Genomic DNA, 20977 nt, shown 5'->3' with positions numbered 1-20977 from the left:
GAAAACATCTGGAAGGGACGGTTTTTAGGCATAGACTAATAGATGCTTAATTCCATGAAATTACCCGATCAGCACTTCAGGCTCAGATGGAAATGTTTTAAAGCAACACTGAGACCTTGAGCATGACTAATCTTTTGCAGGTAAACTCGGTCATGGAGACACGAATCGAGTGTATCGCCCAAAGGTCATTGAAGGCCTTCACGGATTTATCATCAGGAAAGTTTGTGCAGGCAGCCAGTCATCTCTGGCCCTCACTTCTGCAGGACAGGTAAGATTAGACAGCTTTGGTTTTCCGACAGACTCGATCACTATTAACACTGTTTAATAAATGATGCTTTATGGTTAAAAAGCACATAATATATATGTAATAAAAAGCATTTAAAAAGCCTTTTTTTAATGGAGCCAGCTGTTGTCATCCTTACGCAGGCTGCTCTCAGTCAGCAACATTAATAACGCGCTTGGTTACGGGATGCAGAAATCTGCATACCACAAGCCCAAAGTGCGATCTAGTCAACACATCCTTGTCAATCCCAGCATATAGTCTGGAACTGATGAATCTCAGCGTAGTGATAAAAGTTGGATACAACTAGATTTTTTTTATATCACTCTCATATTTATTCGTACATTCAGTGCCATCCCCACTCAGAATTAGTTAAAAAAACACAATACTTTTAGGTTTTAAAGCGACATTGTCACCGCTGACAATTAATAAGAGATTAAAAAAAAAAACATCCTGAAACCAAATTGCAATATTTGCAGCTGTTTTGCAGTGGTTTCCACTTTCATAGCGTTCATGCTCAAAATAGGTGTTTAGTATGAAGCTTGCGGAAAGACTGGGTCACGTATCTGTCTGATACTCATTTTAGTCATAGTGATAATGATGAATATCAAAGTCCAATTTCCATCACAGTATCAATTTGTGCAAAACTGCAAACGTATTGGATGCAATATTTTGTTGGATATACTGCCATGCATAAAATGTCTGCATGGTTATAATAGTTTTCCTGACACTGTGCCACCCTAGTACTGAATATTAAATTAAAACAGACCAACCAGCTCAAAATTACATGAAACCGCCAAAGATGATTTGACACAAAATCTCGGACGTTTCAAGCAGGATACCTCCAGTCGATCCAAGGTAAAGCCATACTTCCTCTAGTAACCCTGAAGTAGTTCTCCACGGGGGCCCCGAGTTTGAAAATGCACTAAAATCTCCAGTTAGTGTCCAAAAAACAACAAGGTAGAACGCATCTGCACTGGAGGGGTCTCCTTCCTTATTTGGGGTTATCACTCCTTTTTGTTGATTTTAAACAGTTTGATTCAAAACACTGAAGCAATATGAGAAAAACGAATTTCTTTGATTATCTTGAGCTTTTATCAGACCAGATATTCAGGTAGATAATGGAACATATTTGTCTACATAAGGCTGATCAGTAGCACTTTGGTAAATTTGAACAGATTAACCCTCCCTCCAGGAATTAACACGTATTTGTTTACATGTGATTTCCCTTTAGGTGTTCGCTTGGGGCTGCGGCTCATGTTTAGGGTGCGGCTCCTCTGAGACCACCTCGTTAAGGCCGCGGTTCATCGAAGACCTGGGTGTCACCAAGGTCATTGACATCTCCTGTGGGGACAGCCACTGTCTGGCTTTGTCTCATGGTGAGATATCTTCACCAGTTCGCTGCCTCCCGCGAAATGAGTTCCGCGTAACGCACAAAGACGTCTGAAATGAGCTCTCCTGTCTCCAGAGAACGAAGTGTACGCTTGGGGTAACAATACGATGGGCCAGTGTGGCCAGGGCCACACCTCTACGCCAATAACCAAACCCAGAAAGGTGCTTGGCTTAGAGGGGGTCTCCATTCAGCAAATAACAGCCGGCACGTCTCACAGTCTTGCATGGACGGCGGTTCCGACGGACAGGTAAGCAGTCATTCAGAGGACCTGTCTCCCTGCTGAAACTGGCTGATGAGATCTTCTTTTCCAGGCTTTTTTTGTGTTTTTTGACGGGGATTCTACTTGTGTGCATGTAAGCGATTCCCCAGGAGTTTAGACCATTTTCGTTTTGTTCAGGCAACTAGTGGCATGGCATAGACCCTTCTGTGTCGACCTGGAAGAGAGCACTTTCACCTACCTGCGCAACTTCCTAGAAACGTACTGCGACGGCATCGGTAACGATACGCCTCCTGCTCCGTTTCTATCTAGAAGGTATGAGATCTACTTGCTGCTATGTTCTGAGACCAAAGCGTACAATCCAGGGTTCTTACGTATCCCTGAAAATCATGCAAAAGTCATTTCCAAGTCTGGATAAGTATGCAAAATCTAACATTTAATATAAATAAATTGATGAGTTTTCAGACTATATTCCTTATTGCATTACCTGGCAGATAAGGAACCGAATTCCTGAGAAATAAAGGCTTTTTAAATTTACAAAAAGTTTTTGCCTAGTTTCATTTATCCGTTTGTTTTTTTAAGATAAATACACAGATAAATACAACGTCATTCATTCTGGACCCCTAGATCCTTGTATCTTCTTCTAATCATTGAATCATTCAGAAATGTAACAAATTGCTATTTTACCGCTTTTGTGTCTCTAAACCTTCTAAGTCTGTTTAAAGTTTTGACATTTTTAGTTTTGACGGCTAACTTCACACGTCAAAAACTGTGCTTCAAAGAATCTGTAGAATAATCTTGTCCAGATTTGACAAATCTAAGTTGTATAGATTTTGAAGCAAGTAATGCCTAAAAAGGGACGTGAAATATCTGTTGGAGAAAGGTGGAATTGTGAATCTGGAAAAGTGTAAAACTTAAATACATGATGTGTAGGAACCCTGAAAGTCTTTTGTTGTCTTGATATCCAGAAGGATTCTGCACCATCACAAGGTCATTTTGATAGCCACAAATGTCCTTGATTGCTTCTTTAATCCCCTCTTCTGTGTCCGTTCCTCAGGGACCATCATCATTTCCTTCTGCTGTGCATGAAGCTGCTGTCTATCCACTTGTCCTTGGCCCATGCAGGCGGCACGGGGGCCATGGTTCTAGGTGCTCAGGGCAGGCCCCTGAGAAATCTCCTGTTCAGGCTCATAGACACCAACATACCAGAGTCCATACAACAAGTAAATATCCAAGTTAATTTCTTTCTAATACACTAAGAAATACAAATTAGAGATGCAGAATATGTTGTAGTTGCACTTGCCATTTCAGGATCAGCGGGTACAATATTACAATGTGTACTTACCTCTGTAAATTAATCTTCGGTAGCATATTATATTTCATCTGTCATGCATTCACACTCTGCCTAAATATCACATATTTAGTTAGTTGGATGGATGGACTAACTGCGCTTAATGCCCATACCTGATGTATAGTTTTAATGGCTCAGATATTAAAGCTCACAGAGAGGTGTGGGGACAATGTAAAACGGTCAAGAAAAAAGGAAACGATTCAGAAAAATGTGTGTCAATCCTAATTGACATTGTCATTACAATTTTCAGCAGTAGTATTACAATTATGTATTTTTCTGATGTCAGGCAGCCTTACCACCTTTAACAATCAGAAATTTGGTTCAGATTGTTAAAGTTTGAACTGCCAGGATCGATTTTGGAATATAGATCCCTTTAGGAACTATATTTAACAAAGTATCATATTGCTTTATAACCTACCAAGTCCAGTTATTGTCTTGGAAGCAAAAGCTTTAAAATATGACAAACACAAAATCATGTTGGAGTTAATTTCTTTTTAGCATCTTTAGAATAGTTAATATTACGAACTGCAAACAACCTCCTGTGTTCCCTAGCGAATGAGGGCACCTACCTTAACCCTGGTATATCCAAAAGGCTGCCACGACTTCAGAATCCTGCATCTTAGGACAACATAGAGAGTTTGAAAGCTAGACAGGATACTACAGAGCTACTTTGATGTTATATGTTCAGCATTTAAGGGCATCTGCTAAAGTCCTGATCAGTTTTACCCTTTTTAAAAGTCCAAAGCATCCCCAGTATGGGTAGAAATGAACACCACTTGTCTCAGTCTAGCTCTGTCTTGTAACTAGGCCTGTCGCGATAACATACTTTGCTGGATGATAAATCTTCCTAAAATTATCGCGGTAAACCACAATATTGTCATTTGGAGACCTTTATCAACTAAAATGATCATGACATAATAACGGTTTAGATAGATTAAGCGGTTGGCCTGCATCATTTAAATCCAAAAAAAACTCCCACACTGAAGCGGACGTGTTCGGCTTTGACGCCACTTCTATTTTCTTTTCAAACTAGCGCTTCTTTGCCTCTTCCTCACGAGGCTCTGATGCTACACTTTTTAAGCATGTGCCTACCTAAAACAAGATTTAACTCCTCTTACACTGAGGAAACAAGGAGGAAGTGGTGAGTAGGCGCCAATGCATCGTACTGAAAGCTTTTGTTATCCAGTCTGGAGAGAGAGAAGAGGGGAAATGCATGGATGAAAAAAAGCAAGCATGCATACGCAAATTTAATGAATCATGTGATTGAAAGTTATTGTGAAATTAATTGATTTATTGATTATCGTGACAGCCCTAGTTGTAACAGTTGATATTTGCTATTGAGGCATGTCATCTGTTCTTCCAGTTTCCTTTTATTTGGCTACTCACACCTTTTGAGCTTCTGATCTCATTTATAAACACCTGACTGAACGTGATTCCCCTTGAGACTTTACAGATATAACTTACAACTGAAAAATGCAAGGGAATCTTTCTTCTCTGAGATCATTAAGAAAAACATTAATAATGCTCGTGTCTTATTTTCCACAGTCAACAGGTTAACAAATCCTCCTGTGTCAGTGGCTTCCGAACTCCACTCCACCAGGGCCTGCAATGAATTTGCAAACTTCTTTACTGAAAAAATCCAAAAGATTAGAGGATCAGTCTGTACATCCATACTAAGTTCAGTACCAAAGTTGTCTCCTACCAGAATTGATTTTGACCAAATGTCCCAATTCAGCCAAATAAACTCCAAAAGCTTAGAGCAGATAATTCAGCAGTTAAGTTCCTCCTCAAGCTGCCTTGATGTTCTCCCCACAGCTTTCTTTAAAAAAGTTTTACCTGTCATAGCGTCTGATTTGACTCAGATAATAAACGCGTCCCTCCTGTCAGGTGTTTTCCCCCAGTCCCTAAAAACAGCAATTATCAAACCACTGCTGAAAAAGAATAATTTAGACAAACTTCTACTCCAGAACTACAGGCCCATCTCAAACCTCCCCTTTATCAGTAAGATTATTGAAAAAGCTGTATTTCAACAATTAAACGCCTTCTTAACAACGACCAGCCGATTTGACGTTTTCCAGTCAGGTTTCCGTGCTCACCACAGTACAGAGACCGCCCTGATCAAGGTGTTTAATGACATCCATATAAATACAGACTGTGGAAGAACCACCGTGCTGGTTCTATTGGACCTCAGTGCAGCATTTGATACTGTCGATCACTCCATTCTGTTAGAACATCTGGAGAACTGGGTCGGCCTCTCTGGTACAGCTCTCAACTGGTTTAAATCCTACTTAAAGGACAGGGAATTTTTTGTATCAGTAGGTAACTTTACATCAGAGATGACAAAAATCGCATGTGGGGTTCCCCAAGGGTCCATCCTGGGTCCCCTCCTTTTCAATATCTACATGCTCCCTCTAGCCCAGATAATAAAAAATAACAACATCAGCTACCATAACTATGCAGACGACACACAGCTCTACATCACCATGTCACCAGGTGACTATGAACCAGTTCAAGCACTGAGTAAATGCCTAGAAGAAATCAATACGTGGATGTGCCAAAATTTTCTTCAGTTGAATAAAAACAAAACTGAAGTAATAATCTTTGGACCAATAGAGGAAAGATCAAAAGTTAACACACAGCTTCAGTCGCTTCAGCTAAAAACCACTAATCAGGCCCGAAACCTGGGAGTAGTGATGGACTCAGACCTGAACCTTCAAAAGCATCTAAAGACAATTACAAGGTCAGCTTTCTATCACCTGAAGAACATTTCTAGGATTAAAGGACTGATGTCTCAGCAGGATCTGGAAAACCTAATCCATGCGTTTATATTTAGTAGAATTGATTACTGCAACGGTGTTTTCACAGGTCTGCCTAAAAAGTGGATCAGACAGCTGCAGCTGATCCAGAACGCTGCTGCCCGCGTCCTCACCAAGACTAAGAAAGTAGAGAACATAACCCCAGTTCTAAAGTCCTTACACTGGCTCCCTGTATCTCAGAGAATAGATTTTAAAATACTTCTGTTAGTCTATAAATCCCTAAATGGCTTAGCACCTAAATACATTACAGACTTGTTATCAGTGTATCAACCCTCCAGACCACTAAGGTCTTCTGACTCCAGCCTGCTCTGCATACCTAGAACCAGAACCAGACACGGAGAAGCAGCATTTAGTTCCTATGCTCCGTTTATCTGGAACAAACTTCCAGAAAACTGTAAAAGTGCAGAAAGCCTGAGTTCTTTTAAATCAAGATTAAAAACACATCTGTTTAAAATTGCCTTTGACTGTTCTAGTTAAACAGTTTTACTGTTTTTAATGTTCTTTTTTGTTACTACATTCTATCCCTACTTGCTTTTATTCTATTTTCTATCTACATTTTATTATTTTGCTATATCTTAATCATGTAAAGCACTTTGTATTGTCTTGTACTGAATTGTGCTATATAAATAAATTTGCCTTGCCTTGCCTTGAATGTTTCCTTCAGTAAAACCTGGTTTTACTGTGGTGTGGCCATCTCGACTTGTTAGGGTCGAAAAGTGAATTTTAGACTATAAAACTGGTCAGTCAGAGGCTGTCTGGCTAAAAAAAAAAAAAAAGGCCATTTGCAGACATTAGCCGATGTCTCAGTGCATCTCATTTAAGAGGGAAAAAGATAAGAGTGAAAGCTTGGTTGCCACTTTATATTCAGACACAGGAAGTGTAATACATTTTTGATTACTTTCTACAAAATATATCAAGAAGGAATAGGCCCTTTTTAAATATTTCTGGGAGCATTAATTCAAGTATTGCTGGTAGTACCTTACTTACAGGAAGCTAAAGATATTTTGCTAATGTCCGATTACAAAGGTCATGTGTCAGATATCCTGTGGAGTCTAAGCTTATGCTTGTCTAGCACATTTCCAAAAACATTTTTTTTTCCAATACATTTTTTTTTATTACTTGCAGTTAATAATAATGGCTCTTTTGTCTTTTCTTGTTGCACTGATATTTCTGGCGCTCCACAGGCAGTTTTAAACACCCTGTCCATTGGTGCCTCCCTGCTGCTGCCTCCTCTCAGGGAACGAACTGAGCTGCTCCTCTCACTCCTTCCTCAAGGCCCCCAGAGTTTAAATGTTCTCTCCAAAGGCCAGGTATGTAGCTTACCTTTACACCGGCGTGCACCTTATTTTTACTTTGGTATTTATTCAATAACTTATGTTGGGCTATCAGAGAAAAGAAGGTCATCTACAGCTAAGCAGACAGTGCTAGAGTGCTGTGAAAATATGCAACCATGAAAACGTACTACTCCTCCACGTGTGCTTCTGTGTCTTTTCAAAGCGCCTGCAGTTAGACATGGTCCTCAGCAGCCTTCAGGACCAGAGCCATGTGGCCTCTCTGCTAGGTTACAGCAATTTCGGTGAGGTGACGGGCTTTGGACCTCCACTAACGCCCGCCGCGTCGGCCCGGCCACCCTCCTCCTCCTCCAGCTCGGTCGATGCCTACGACCCGCTTCACTTAGCAGAGGTCCTGCTCAGAACACTTCTGCTCAGCATTGGCTTTTACACGGTACGAATGCAAGGACGTCATTTACCTAAAACGTCACGGAGGAAATGTAGGGATTATAATTGCAGTCGGTTAACAAGGGGAAACAACCCCTTTGATAAACTACCCTTTAGCCCTTTTAAGGCAAGGCAAAGGCAAGGCAAATTTATTTATATAGCACAATTCAGTACAAGGACAATGCAAAGTGCTTTACATGATTAAAATATAGCAAAATAAAACAGAATAAAAGCAAGTAGGAATAAAATGTAGATAGAAAAAAAGAACAAAAAAGTGGTGATTCAGTTAACTAGAACAGTTGAAGGCAATACTAAACAAATGTGTTTTTAATCTTGATTTAAAGGAACTCAGGCTTTCCGCACCTTTACAATTTTCTGGAAGTTTGTTCCAGATAAGTGGAGCATAGGAACTAACTGCTGCTTTTAAGTACTAATACATAAAAAAGCCCCAAATCTTGAAGTTTAAATAAGTTTCTATTATTAAACCAGCACTTTGTGAAATATTGCAATGCAACATTGCTGATGTTGCGGGTCTGCCCGTGTTTGTTCATACAGGAGCAACAGTTTGGAGAACTGGAGAAAAACAGCGATAAGCAGCTATGCGGAGACGGCGAGGGACCGACCGATCCTCCCTCTCAGTTCCACCAGCTGCTGTCGGGACTTCACAAACACCTGCTTGCCCACTGCTACATTCAGTCCAGTCCTGAGGTAAGAAACCCAGTCAGACGGTCGAAAAAAAAAGAAAAAAAAAAAGGGACTGTTCCAGTTCCAGTCAGAACTTAACATGCACTTCATGGGCATAAATAATTTAAAAGCTTTGACTGCTGAAAGATTCATTTGACCTGTTCTTTTTTTCAGTGAGGTCATTTTTTTTTAAACCACCAACAAGCGTCTGGTGTTAGTCTGGCCAGGTCGCGGCAGAGATGGTAGAGCTCTTTTAAACTAGCGGGCTTCCTGGCATGCGCCCGGCTTTTAGGCCAAGTCCTTAATGATCAGTAGGGCGTGTATCTGAGCCATTTCAGAAGCTTGATGTTGTCGTGCTTTATCTTTCCCAAAACCAGTCTTGATTAGTATTGCACCAATACCAGTATGGGACGGGGCCCCGATCCAGCACTAAAATGGTGGTATCGGTATCGGCGAGTACCAACAAATAGGCACAATACTATTTTGATGTTTGTATCACTTGAACGCAGCCTTCTCTCTCCCGACTAGTATTATACATGTTATATAAGTTCATGAAAGTTGCACTATTTTGGCATTTGAGAGCCAAATCTCAGGGTTTAAAAGAGATTATTCAATTATTAATTTAATTTTACTGTCTTACTGTTGCACTACTATTAAACATGTTATAATTTCACGAATGTTGCACTATTTTGGCCATTGAGAGCCAAAAGTTTATTCAACTATTGTCACCCATTCTAGGTAGGCAATAAAAAGTTCTACTACCCTAAGTAGTTTGCAGTTCTTCATATATACACATGCATCAATTTCAAACAGATGGTATCGGTATCGGCCAATCCTGCACAGCCAGGTATCAGGTATCGTTATTGGGGCCAAAAAAAGGCATCGGCGCAACACTAGTCTTGATGTGTGTTTGGGATTAGTGTCCTGTTGGAGTGCCCAAATCTAGCTGTTGAGTTGAAGTTAAAGAATTTGGACTAATTAATCTTTTTTCTTCATTATTTAAATTATTTCAGTCAAAGTTAAAGGTATGTGTTTTGGAGCAGGGGCTTCTTTCTTGGTCGACACCCCGTCAGTCATCGCTGATGTAAAACCCGTCTCAATATGTACGACTAGACAGGTTTTCCAGCATATTCTAATAAATATACAAGAACCTTGGCAGTTCCTGGTTAGTCACAAACATCCTGGCCAATTTCCTTTTGCCCAGGACAGACGGTTTGGGTCAGATGGTGGAGACTTGGACACAAACGGGGGCTCCAGCAGGGTAATTGAACTGAACTGAATTGCTTTATTTATCCTCCAGGGGGGGAAATTGCTTTTCAGCACAGCCCATCCAAAGCAGACAAAGACATGGGCAGACGGGTGATTGAGGCTGCTGCCCTTTGACAGGGTAGAAAAAATACATTAGGGTAGTTGAGGGACAATAACGCTCAACAGGACACAGTGTGAGAATGCAAAAAAAAAAAAAAAACACCTCAGTACAAAAAATAAACAAACAGACAACATCATAGAGCACGTGTGGGTGGGTGATCCCAAACACACGTCAAAGCTGCTTATAATGGAGCAAATGATCCTTTTGGATATATCCAGATGGAATTATGACAACGGCTTGTAATGGCTGAGAGAAACGTATGGTCCAAATGCAACTTCCACACTTTTAGACTAAGTTGATTTAGAAGTTGGGGCTGTATGTATACATTTGGACTAGTTGGTCTAATTTTAACCCAACAAGGGTTTAATTAATCCTTGTTTTTAAAATTCACTCATATTGTTTCGTCGGTTCTCCCTAAAAAAAAAAAAGTGCAGTTTCAATTTATAGTAAATATCCCAATATCAATTAAACGTTCCCCGGTGTATGGAGATCTGAAAGGAGCAGAGCAACGGTGCCATTCTTTCTGCTTCATTTGCAGGATGACGGCAGTGTAACTCTGCTTCGGGAACACCTGTACCTGCTGCTTCCCTGCGCTGCTGAGACCCTCAAGAGGTCCACTAAGCTGTTGAAAAAGAGCTCCCCTGACAAACAAATAATCAAAAAGCTGCACAGTAAGGATAACAGCTGCGAGAGAATTTGTTTCTGTAACTTTCCCCGCTAGGTTTAGTTGTGCTAAATGACTTTAATCCTCCTCTTTTGCCTCGCCTTCTGTCCCAGCGGTGCTGTACAATTCGGCTGCGGGCAGCTTGCTTTGCCAGGTGATGTACTCCTTGCTGCTGCTGCCGCTGGACACAGTCCAGCCTCTTCTGAACCATTTGATGTCCTTGTTGGAGCACCTGAATGACCTCAACAGTCTGCTGCCTGAGACGTTCCTGCTGGAGGAGCAGGAGCTGGAAGTGGAGGCTCAGAAAACATCCTCTGGTCAGTTAAACGGCTCTTAGATTTGCCTATTCTTCGTGTTATTTTTATGTTTCTCTGTCACTTCAGTTAAAACGCATGCATCTAGCTTAATAATGAAAGGGATTATCTTGTAGACAAAAGTGAAGAAAGCTCAAACCTTGGAAAGGAGCAGCAGCAGCAGGAGGAGGAGAAGGAGTACAGATGGGTTTGGATGCTGGACCTGGAGCGGTCTGTTGCCTTGGCGGTCGGACGCTGCCTCGGCGGGATGCTGCAAGGCCCGCCGCCTTCACTCCACGAGAAAATGTCGGCGACGTGGCTATCCAACGTCCTCCTCAGGAACGGTCTGGAGATGGACTTCGAGCAGCTTGGTATGGAACTATAGCGCTTAAGCTTCAGTTTTTCCAAACACGCCATCTGTGAAGAAAAGATGTTTTTCCAGCCTTTTTTTTTTTTTTTTTTTTTGCCTGAATGTCTCTATCATCTGTTTGGCAACAAAACAAACACTTCAGATAAAAAAAAAAAAAAAAAAAAAAAAAAAAAACAGGGTGTTGCAGAAATCGAGTGAAGATGACCGCTGCCAGTATCGACGTTACCTCACACAAGATGTGCTGGACCTTTTACATAATCCAGCCTTGGTGATGCATTCAATGTGGTCCTTAAAATGGTGCAGGTGTCCATTAAATTTTAAATGGCTCTGAGAAAGTTGGCTGTAAATGTTGGCGTGAGGTGTGGCTCTCGTTAATGGGTGGAGTGATGTGGTCTCCTGTAGACTCGAGCATGGCTTGGCTGACCGAGGTCGTGCTGCTGGGGAACAGCGACGCCCAACAGACGGAGCTAAGTCTCACCGAGGACACCAGGACTTTACTGGAGCTGGCCCTGGGCTCCACCAGGGGCCTCGCAGGCGTCTTGTGGTGGAAGATGGAGGAGTACGCCCTCAGCAAAGGTACTCCTTCTTGTTATGCACATAAATCCATGCCTGTGTTTGGAGGTTTATCGGGATCCTGATTGTTTCTCTTTGTGACTGTGTTGCAACTCGCTTCTATTTTCTACGAAAGCAGAATGGGAGAGTGGAGGTTCGTCTGAGGATTACCTGCTGCCGATCGTCTGCCGCTGCAGTCTTGCCGCTCTCCTCAAACACACCGGGCTGCAGAATGAGGCCTGCTGGCAGGACAGGTGCGTAAAATACGTCCGTATATACATCAAGGTACTTATCAAGCCATGTTGTGAAAAAATGGTTGTCATTTCATACAGTGTAGGTAAAGATAATGTTCAACTGTAATAATCATTAGTGTCAAATGGTTCACGATAGTGTTGTGATCGTGTAGCACTGAAATTACCCATTAGTTGCGTTCCAAATGCGGCTGTATCCATCCTTGTTGACGGCAAGCAACATATATTTTCCCCATCTGGAGACTGAACGCCAGATTATTAAAGTTTTCCAATGATGGAAAGCAGGGCTGTTTATCAGAAGATACACCAATTAAATGTTGTTTTGTAATTTCTTTCTAAAGCTATATTACGGAGCAAAATCTTATGACCATGGAACAAGTTTAATGGCCAGTGCTTTAAATAAAATTCATTTACCTCCTGTATTTGTTTTTTTCTCTTGCACCGCTAGCCTTCTCTTCGCATTTTCCAGCTCTGTTTACAACCTCTTTATGATCCGCAAAAACAACCCAGAATTACTGATTATCGTGTGGTCCTTTCTTCCTCAGTCAGACGATTTCCATCGAGAGAGTTAATCTGACTCAAACGGCTACAGTGTTTCATAAACTCACATCCAGCTCCCGCTCAGGTGTTTACAGGTAGCAGTTTCTGTAGTGCTAGGCTGACTCCAGCATCTATGCTTTCTGTTTGGAGTTGACTGGCTGGTATGACTTGTGATTCGGCTCTTAAGATATTTCAGCGATGTTCCAGGTATAAATACAGAAATGTTCTTTTTCTGTTCATAAACTTATGACCTTTTGTGAATCTCTTGAAATTTAGTAAGTAGTGTTTCTGACGTTCTTTGCTTAGATTTTCTCCTGTACTAAGGGCTCTGAGGATGTTTGAGAACAGTGCGCATGGCAGCTGACCTGACATAGATAGAAAGGGATCTGCAGCAGTCAAACACTGGCTCTTTCTCTGTGAGAATCATTGTAAAGGGTAAAAAAAAAACCTCAGTGTTCAAAAAGCAATCATCCAGCTTGCTGGGTAGCACATTGAATTAATAACAACAGTAAGTGGTTGTAAAACAGGGATTGCGTTTAGTCAGGGACTCCCAGTCAGGAATTCACTGTTAATGTATTAAGACTAGGGATGGGCAAGTTAACGTGTTAATTTTGCGTTAACTCATTAGACTATTAACGGCGATATTTTCTTTAACGCGCGTTAACGCATGTTGCTCACATGCTTTTATTTTGTGAAGGTCTGTTGCTGCGGTGTAGGGGTTTGAATCAGAACAGTAGGTGGCGATAATGCGTCAATAACCTCGCTGTCAGCCAAACCTCGGATTCAGAGGAAGAAAGGTGCTGGCCGGAAAAAAACTAAGCTGACATGGGGAAGGCGGTGTTTCCCGCAGGAATTTGCTTAGGCGAGGCGGTGAGTTGGCTAACGCAACAAGTTTTGTGTGGAGCGGAGCGGGGGGGTCTGCTTAGACGCCGTCGGTGAAGTCGCTTCTCGTTTCAAAGTATCCATGTGTTTTTGCCTGTTTTTCCCTGACATTCACTATATGCACGCGAGAAAGCAACAACAAAAAAACGCGTGTTAACGTCAAATAAACGCAAGCAACGCAAGCACATCGAGTTAGCAAGCATTTCAGTTTAAAGTTCTTCCAGCATGGAATATGACAGAAACAAGTTAGTTGGAACCACTGCCAAGTTAAACTTTGGTATTAAACATAAAATGGTAATGCTGCTCCCTGCTGTTACCTCAGAAATTGCCTGTTTTTGGTAGATTTTTTCCCCATAAAGAGAATTCCCTGTCAGTGGCAATAAGCTTTAATTTATTATTATTGCTATTTTTTGTTTTACATGTTTAAGTTGAGCTTTACACTAAATATCTGTCACTGATAAGTGCTACAAATGTTACAATACTTTTGTTCATATGGCAGCAGAACATTAAAATAAAAGTGCTCTTTACACTACTTTTGAATTCATTCTTGGAGTTTGTAAATTCAATGCGATTAATTGCGATTAATCAGGCAAATTATGCGATTAATCGCGATTAAATATTTTAATCGTTGCCCAGCCCTAATTAAGACTTTTGCGTGAAGCACTGTTAACAGTCTCGATTTATGCGTTTTTATTGAAACAGGCACGAACCATCTGAGATGCTCTTTGAGGTCTATGAAACCGTCTTTAAACTCAGAAGCTTCCTTTTGGCTCTTAAAAATGCTCCAAAAATGTCTCCGAGGCCAGACACCGCCACACAGGTAACGTTACCAAAAATTCTCCACCTGAGAACTTAAACTAATATAAGTTTGTTTCAAGCTTTAAAAAAAATGATGTCTATATTCTTTGTTGTATAATGCAGAACTCTCCACAAAGTCCTGATGCTGATGACGAAGAGCCTTGCATGTCCATGGAGCAAGCAGGAAAGGATCACGGTCAGCACCCGGTAGGTTTCTGTCACCGGGAGGTGCAAGTGCCCCCGACTCCGACGGCCAACCACAACCACGAGGAGCTGACCGAAGACGACCGATTTAACAGCAGTCGTATGTACCTGTCAGGTCAGGACACGTTATTTCCGTCTAATGATGACGTACTGACCCCCGCACCGTGCTGAAAGGACCGTTTTTTCCACCCACGCAGAAGTCCTGGAATCCTTCATGGCCACGCGGGAAGCCATGCAGGTGCAGCAGAACGTGACGGTCTACGAGTCATTTGGCACCTCCACCCTCCCCAGCAGCATGGAGAGCCCCGTCAGCCCAGAGAGACAGCCGGAGCCCAGGCAGCAGTGGGAAAGGCGTAGCGAATCAGAGGAAGGCCTGTCGTTTCCCGCTGCCTGCCAGCTTGTGATATCCCGATGCCTCTTCCTTCTGCTGGGAGTCAGGCCTGCTTGGGTGGAGCCCAGCGAAGGGGAAGATGATCAAGCTGCGAACCCTGCTGCAAGGTAGCGTTCGCCCTGTGCAGACTTGGTTCTTTCTAATATTTGTCTGAATAGTGAAGCATCTCTATCGTCCCTCTCTCTCTCTCTCTCTTTCAGGAGGTTATCATCAGAGTCTTTTACAGTAGCTCTGACTGGGAGGAAGCAAGTAAGTCGCCCGCTGCAGGAAATGTTCCCCCTTGATCCTCTGAGCCGTCTGTCTTATTTGTTATTTCTGTCTGATTTTAGTTTGACCTGTCCAAAAACTCCCCTGGATGTTCTGGGAATAAAATGGGTGAGTGGAGAAAGTTTAAGTCTAAAAATGGGTTTTATTCAAATTGTGCTTTTATATACAGGAGGTTCTGGTCAGACAGGACTATCTCTTCTAAGCTATGTTTGTGGATTAGTAATGTGGGATTGATTGTAAATCACAATGAGGTAAAGACATCAAAAGCACTAACATATAAACCATTATACATTGTGAAAGTCCAGGGAATATGAGCTGGATAAATTGGTTCTGCACTATATGCCTGGTATGTTAAATTAAAAGCTTTTTTTCTATTAAAATATTTTTCTCACTTTGCATGAAATTTCTTGACGCTCCAGGCTAGATCAGAAATATACATACAGTCTCGTCGTGGGTATCATCGTAGTTTCTGGATTTTTAAAGGTTCATTCAAGCAGTGCTTTTTCCAGAGCAGGGAAAAATGTTAAGCGTTCATTTCAGTGCATCTCAGAAAGATGTCATGGAGTTGTTGCTAGGCGGTTGCTAAGTACGCAGCCATTTACGTCACATGGTGCGCCGATTTGCGCATTCATAAAGATCAATATTTAAAAAAAACACAGCAGTTCTATGCATTTTGCTGACATCTCTAGTGAAAAGTATGCATAATGTATTTATAATCTTCATTTTGGGAAGGTAGACAGTCTTTCATTCATTAGTTTCGTCGTAGTTTTCAGTGCCACGTTCTACTTCCTCTATGCTGGGACCAAAACTGGGGTGCGTTCCATTTTCTCTGTACCAATCCCCTGTACTTGTAGAGGGAAATGCAACATTTAAAGATGGGATCTGCAAAACAGAAAAAGAAAAAAAAAATTGTACTTCAAACATTCAATTGTGGCAGTTTTCAGGTCTTAATTTTTGCTGGATCTTATCACAGAGTATTGAGCTCTATTAACTGAGTTGTTTTATCTGGCATGGAGCTAAATGTTAAACACCATTCATAAGTAGGGGTTTGGGGCCATGCCTGGAGCTTGATGTTAGCCTGCCTTATCCATTTAAAGCAAGTTTTTACATTTGTTATGGATCCAAGTCTTGTTGGAACGCCTATTTGTGTCCATTTTCCAACCATCTGACCCAGGCTGTCTGTCGCGGATAAAAAGATAAAATTGGTTAGGATGTTTAGGAGACGAGCTTGAAATCACCAAGCTTGCGATAAACAAGAGGAGGCGATAAACAATCGATAGTTGACACTTGGGCACAATTGTTTTTTTCTTTTTCTAAAGAACAATGATCTTGAACACATAAAAGCTGGTTTCAGCATGGATCAAATGGCTAACATGAAGCTTCAGAAACGGCCTGACTTCAGTCTTCTTGAAAATGTCTAAGCTACACTTGAAGCTGAGTCTGTGCCAGAAAAATGGAGAATTTAAATGAGCTCTGGTCCAGGCGGCGTTATACCAGAACCTTGTTGGTGGTTTCAAAAAGCTGGTGGTTTCTCTGCACCTTGCTGAACTACGTTTAACCAAATATTAGTGGGGGTGGACATATAGGTATGAGCCTTTATACGTTTAATTTTTGACTTCCTCACAATTTGAGAAAAAAACATTAGAATCAATCGAATGCATCTTTCTCTTGTTAAAAAAAAAACTAAACTTAAGGTATATGTTGTGTAGCTGTTCAACTCTGGAAAAAATGCTAAATGAAATTGTTGAAAGCTCCAAATAAATGCCTTTCCCCATTGGTCGTAATGTTGTCTGTTCTTTTGTCCCGTCTGCTTCAGGTTTACCTCTGTGTTCCTTGGGCATAATGAAAGAAGCTTGGGATCGCTTACGGCAGTGCATCAGCCCCGTTGGCGCCATGTCCCGCTGCAGCGACAACACTTTGCCTATTCTTCACCAGGTGTTTCAGTTCACCTGTGGATGCTTGGCCCTTCTACCTTCCTCACCAACCTTGCCTGGAATACAGAGCTGTGGGCAGGCAGATCCAAAATCCATCACTTTGGCCATAATGCACCAGCAACAGCGGGCCGAGGTAACATATGACGACAGAAACACCCAATGAATGCTCTTTAGGGGTAATCGTGTGTCTGTGGGATGCTCAAAGGCCTGTTTGCATGTTGTTCGGCTGCATTTGCATGCAATAAAATAGCATTTATGCTTTCACACACCCACACAGGCCCTGCAAATTAGTGATACCCCCCCCCCCCTCCCCACGTGCGGGAAGCAGCTAACTCTGTTTTTTCTGATCAGATGCGTCTGCAGGCCTTGTGTCAAATGTCAACCTTCCTGTCCAAGATGGAAGAGAAGAACACGCGATCCTCAGTTCCACCGCACTTTCCTGCGCTGCTGCAGTCTGTGCAGCTCCAGTTTCTGTGTGGATGCTTTGGCTTGGGAACACAAATAATAGGATCTCACTCAGGAGCCGATTATGAGACCCAGCATTACACGGTACAGCCGATAAATCATGGCACCTCGAACGCTGCGTTTGTTTCCGATATCTGAGGATTTGCTGGCATAGCACAACGTTTAACCTCTGCTTCTCTCTTGTGTCGATCCAGTGCGGCACAAATGCAGCTTCTACGGAGACGAAGCGAGCGCTCAAATCTGCAGCCCATACCTTTTACCAGCAAGTGGTGCATATCCTCAAACTGAGAGTCCAGTTGGAAAAGGACCATCCAGGTATTCAATATAATGGTTTATAACTAAATAAGAACAGTAGTAGTAGTATAAATATTAATTATTGTGATATTAATGTGGCAGATTTAAGATTTGTATAAGCTGTAGTTGGCGATATTTAGTTAATGCATCTAAATCTCAAGTGACAGAATGTTTATTCCTTGTTTTTCCTCTCACATTTTTATAAAATACATCTTTTAAGAACCTTAAAATTATTTTGTTCAAAGAAACCTTTGAAATAAAAAAAAAGAATCTTAATATTTTTAGTATAATTCCTGTTTGGAGTAATTTACATTGTATACAGTCATATTCAATAAATTATCATATTATTGAAACATTCATTTATTTCAGTTACTCAGTTCACGTTACATAGATTCTTTACACTCAGACTGATGTTTTCAAGCCTTTAATTCTGTTTATTATGATGATGTTCTGAATACAACTAAGAAAAAGGCAACATTTGACCAATAAATGACATGTTTAATACCAAAATGCAGGTTTAATGAAACCTCTGCTTAACATCTGTCCCTTTTAATTTTTAACCTGACAAATCAGCCTCATTGAAAAGTATATTCTAGTTATACTAAAGTGACTATATATATATATATATATATATATATATATATATATATAAAAACGGTCAATTTTAACCGCATGTTTGTGCTTTCCGTGAAAATGACACAATACACCTTTATACGAGCAGCCATCTCCAGTGTCGCTTAACCTTTCTTTTATTTATCTATCTTTCTGTCTCTCTTTTTATGTTTCTGTCTCTATCATGTAAATTTATACATGCTTAGATTTGAAGGCTACCTGCCATTCTATCTTCCTACTTCTTAATTGAATGGAAATCTCTTTAAAATCTAGTTTATAATATTTTTGAGCGTAACTTTATTCAGTTTTAATTTTACAACATTTGGGATCTGTTTCTGTTCCATTCATGGGGTCTATCGAGCAACAAGATGCGTTTTCCAAGTATAAAGCAGCCATCTGTTTTCAGCGATGGACTCAGGAAGGCGGATTTTTGTTGGTGATTTGGTGATTTTTTTTTTTTTTTTTTTTTTTTTTTTTTTTTTTTTTTTTTGCGGCTCTAGTGGCACGCTTTTTTTTTCGAAAGTAGGCTGACAGGGAGGGGGGTGGAAGAGGGGGGGAGACATTCGGCAAAGGACCACAGGTCGGATTCGAACCCTGGTCGACCGCGTCGAGGACTAAGGCCTCTGTATATGGGTTGCGCTACCCGCTGCGCCACATGCACGGCCCGACGTCTGGTGATTTTAAACGACAATCAAAGCGAATTGTAGTTTTGTTGGACACCTGAAAATGACCATAGAGCCGTTTTGCATTGAGCATTAGTGCTGATAAGAATCCAGTTTAAACAGACGTGATCATCCTTATATTTGGATCAGGCACACATTACCGGTATATTGAAGTAAACAAGTGGTTCTCCTTCAGTTGTAACACACTAGAAAAAAGACGCACTTTGAAGCCTGTTTGTGTTTTATGGTCTCTCCACCTCAGGCTCGTCCCAGCACCTCCTCCTTGCCACCATTTTTGCACTGAATTTCTGCTACCAGCCTGTGGATCTGGTGCTGATCATCAAATGTGGCATCCTGGAAGTCCTCTCCATGTTGACCAACAACAGCTGTTCACTGATGAACCAGGGCTGGTTGGCTGCTTCTACCTCTGGATCCATGCTGCTCAGCGGGGCGGTCAAACTAGCCTGTGCCCGCCTGCTTCAGATACTGACTGTAGCTGCGAGGTGAGGCTGTGCAGACTGAAAACCTTTACTTAAAGGGTTACTGTCATTTCTTTTTTTTTTCTTTATTCTTTTACTTTGTTTTGTCTGGATTCGTAGCTCCTGTGAGGATTTTCTGCCTTTGGACGTTTCCCAGGCTCTAATGGAGGTGATGGGCGAGCAGCTTTTAAATGTCCTGCAGAATCTCCACCAACAACAGATAGGAGAGAGATTAGCGGCCGGGGGAGCCGATCTGGACGCCAACAGCAGGAGCGCAAAACTTGGTGTGGCAAATTAGAAGTAGTAAACGGATTCTTGTGTCTTTTTAAAGCATATGGGCTGCTTTTTGTATAACCTCATTAAAGCTTTTTTGCTTATTTGTGTCTTGCAGAGAGCAGTAAGGTGACTGAATCTCAGCTTGCGGATTTGTTGGTGTTTCTGCGGCGGGTATTGTCAATGAGAGTAATGAAAAGACTTTCCACCTTTGTTAAATGGATCGAACCACTCATGGCTATTATTTCACCCAAGTGCTCTTCAGGTAGGACATGAAAAGGTAGTGAGAATATTAACCAGAACCAGTATTGGTTGCTGCGCATCATATCACCCTCTTTTTTTTTTCTTCTTTTTTTTAGGGTTTCCATGCTTCCAGAATCTGCGCACTAAGCTCTTGGCCTTCCATGTTTTAGAAAGACTTTTACCTGCTTGCTCTGAGCCAGTTCAGATTCAGCAGGTACGCAGGTTCTCCTTTATTTTATATTCAGTTGAACTCAGGGCATAAGGTCTTCAGGAAAAGTTTACAGATGCATGTTTTTTTTGATGTTATGTCATGATGTGGACTGATTTTTTTTATTTTTTTTGGTCCTGTTTTGTCTTTTAGATTGTCGAGCAACTCTTCCAGCTTTTGTCTGTTTACATGTGGGAGGAGCCACATGCAGAGCGAAACTACGAGGAGACGATTGAAAAAGAGGCCGGGGTATTGGCACTGTTACTGCATCTATAAAACAGCATGTTTGGTCCTAGCCTGTGCTTTTAAATGGCAATGTGCTTTTTTAAAAAAATAGAAAAAAGAAAAAAACTTTAGCAGTGTATGAAAATATGTGTTTTCTCATCATCATTTACTTATTTAAAGGATAACTCTTTTTAACCAACACAACATGACAAATGCATTAATTTTTATTAGCGGTCGTTCACAGTTCTCAGAATTTTCTCAAGTTTACAACACATGCTATTTTTTGGCCAGCTACCAAGCAGGTCTCGTTAGTAGCTCTTGTTTTGCGGCGTTATAGCCAGACGAAGGGGTTTTGTTGGGGGGAAGACGCCAAGCCCAAATAAACGACACCCACAGAATTTACAAGCGACTTTAGAAAGAAACAAGCCCAAAGTCGCTTATAATGCGCAGACTTGGCAACAACGTGTCCGCCTCCTGTGATGACAAGTTTGCTATGTAGCAGAACAGCAAAATGTGCTAAATATGGGCCATATTACAAGTCA

General features: G+C 41.4%; 1 protein-coding gene across 1 annotated transcript in view; it reads left to right on the top strand.

Annotated features, from left to right (window-relative positions):
- LOC118565479 (probable E3 ubiquitin-protein ligase HERC1) overlaps nt 1-20977 on the top strand; it is a 50823-nt gene that overhangs the window by 7380 nt on the left and 22466 nt on the right. The window contains exons 8-33 of the mRNA XM_036145889.1: nt 141-268; nt 1515-1659; nt 1749-1920; nt 2071-2205; nt 2948-3113; nt 7242-7367; nt 7555-7782; nt 8331-8483; nt 10367-10499; nt 10606-10809; nt 10923-11156; nt 11558-11731; nt 11844-11961; nt 14083-14200; nt 14302-14497; nt 14580-14880; nt 14974-15022; nt 15103-15148; nt 16857-17107; nt 17326-17523; nt 17634-17754; nt 19270-19510; nt 19607-19770; nt 19878-20024; nt 20119-20216; nt 20364-20459. Of these exons, the coding sequence (XP_036001782.1) occupies nt 141-268; nt 1515-1659; nt 1749-1920; nt 2071-2205; nt 2948-3113; nt 7242-7367; nt 7555-7782; nt 8331-8483; nt 10367-10499; nt 10606-10809; nt 10923-11156; nt 11558-11731; nt 11844-11961; nt 14083-14200; nt 14302-14497; nt 14580-14880; nt 14974-15022; nt 15103-15148; nt 16857-17107; nt 17326-17523; nt 17634-17754; nt 19270-19510; nt 19607-19770; nt 19878-20024; nt 20119-20216; nt 20364-20459 (4142 nt within the window). The remainder of the gene's footprint in view (nt 1-140; nt 269-1514; nt 1660-1748; nt 1921-2070; nt 2206-2947; nt 3114-7241; nt 7368-7554; nt 7783-8330; nt 8484-10366; nt 10500-10605; nt 10810-10922; nt 11157-11557; nt 11732-11843; nt 11962-14082; nt 14201-14301; nt 14498-14579; nt 14881-14973; nt 15023-15102; nt 15149-16856; nt 17108-17325; nt 17524-17633; nt 17755-19269; nt 19511-19606; nt 19771-19877; nt 20025-20118; nt 20217-20363; nt 20460-20977) is intronic.

Source organism: Fundulus heteroclitus, chromosome 13 (assembly GCF_011125445.2).
Source record: "Fundulus heteroclitus isolate FHET01 chromosome 13, MU-UCD_Fhet_4.1, whole genome shotgun sequence".
NCBI lineage: Eukaryota > Metazoa > Chordata > Actinopteri > Cyprinodontiformes > Fundulidae > Fundulus > Fundulus heteroclitus.
This window is presented reverse-complemented; position numbering and strand designations above follow the sequence as displayed.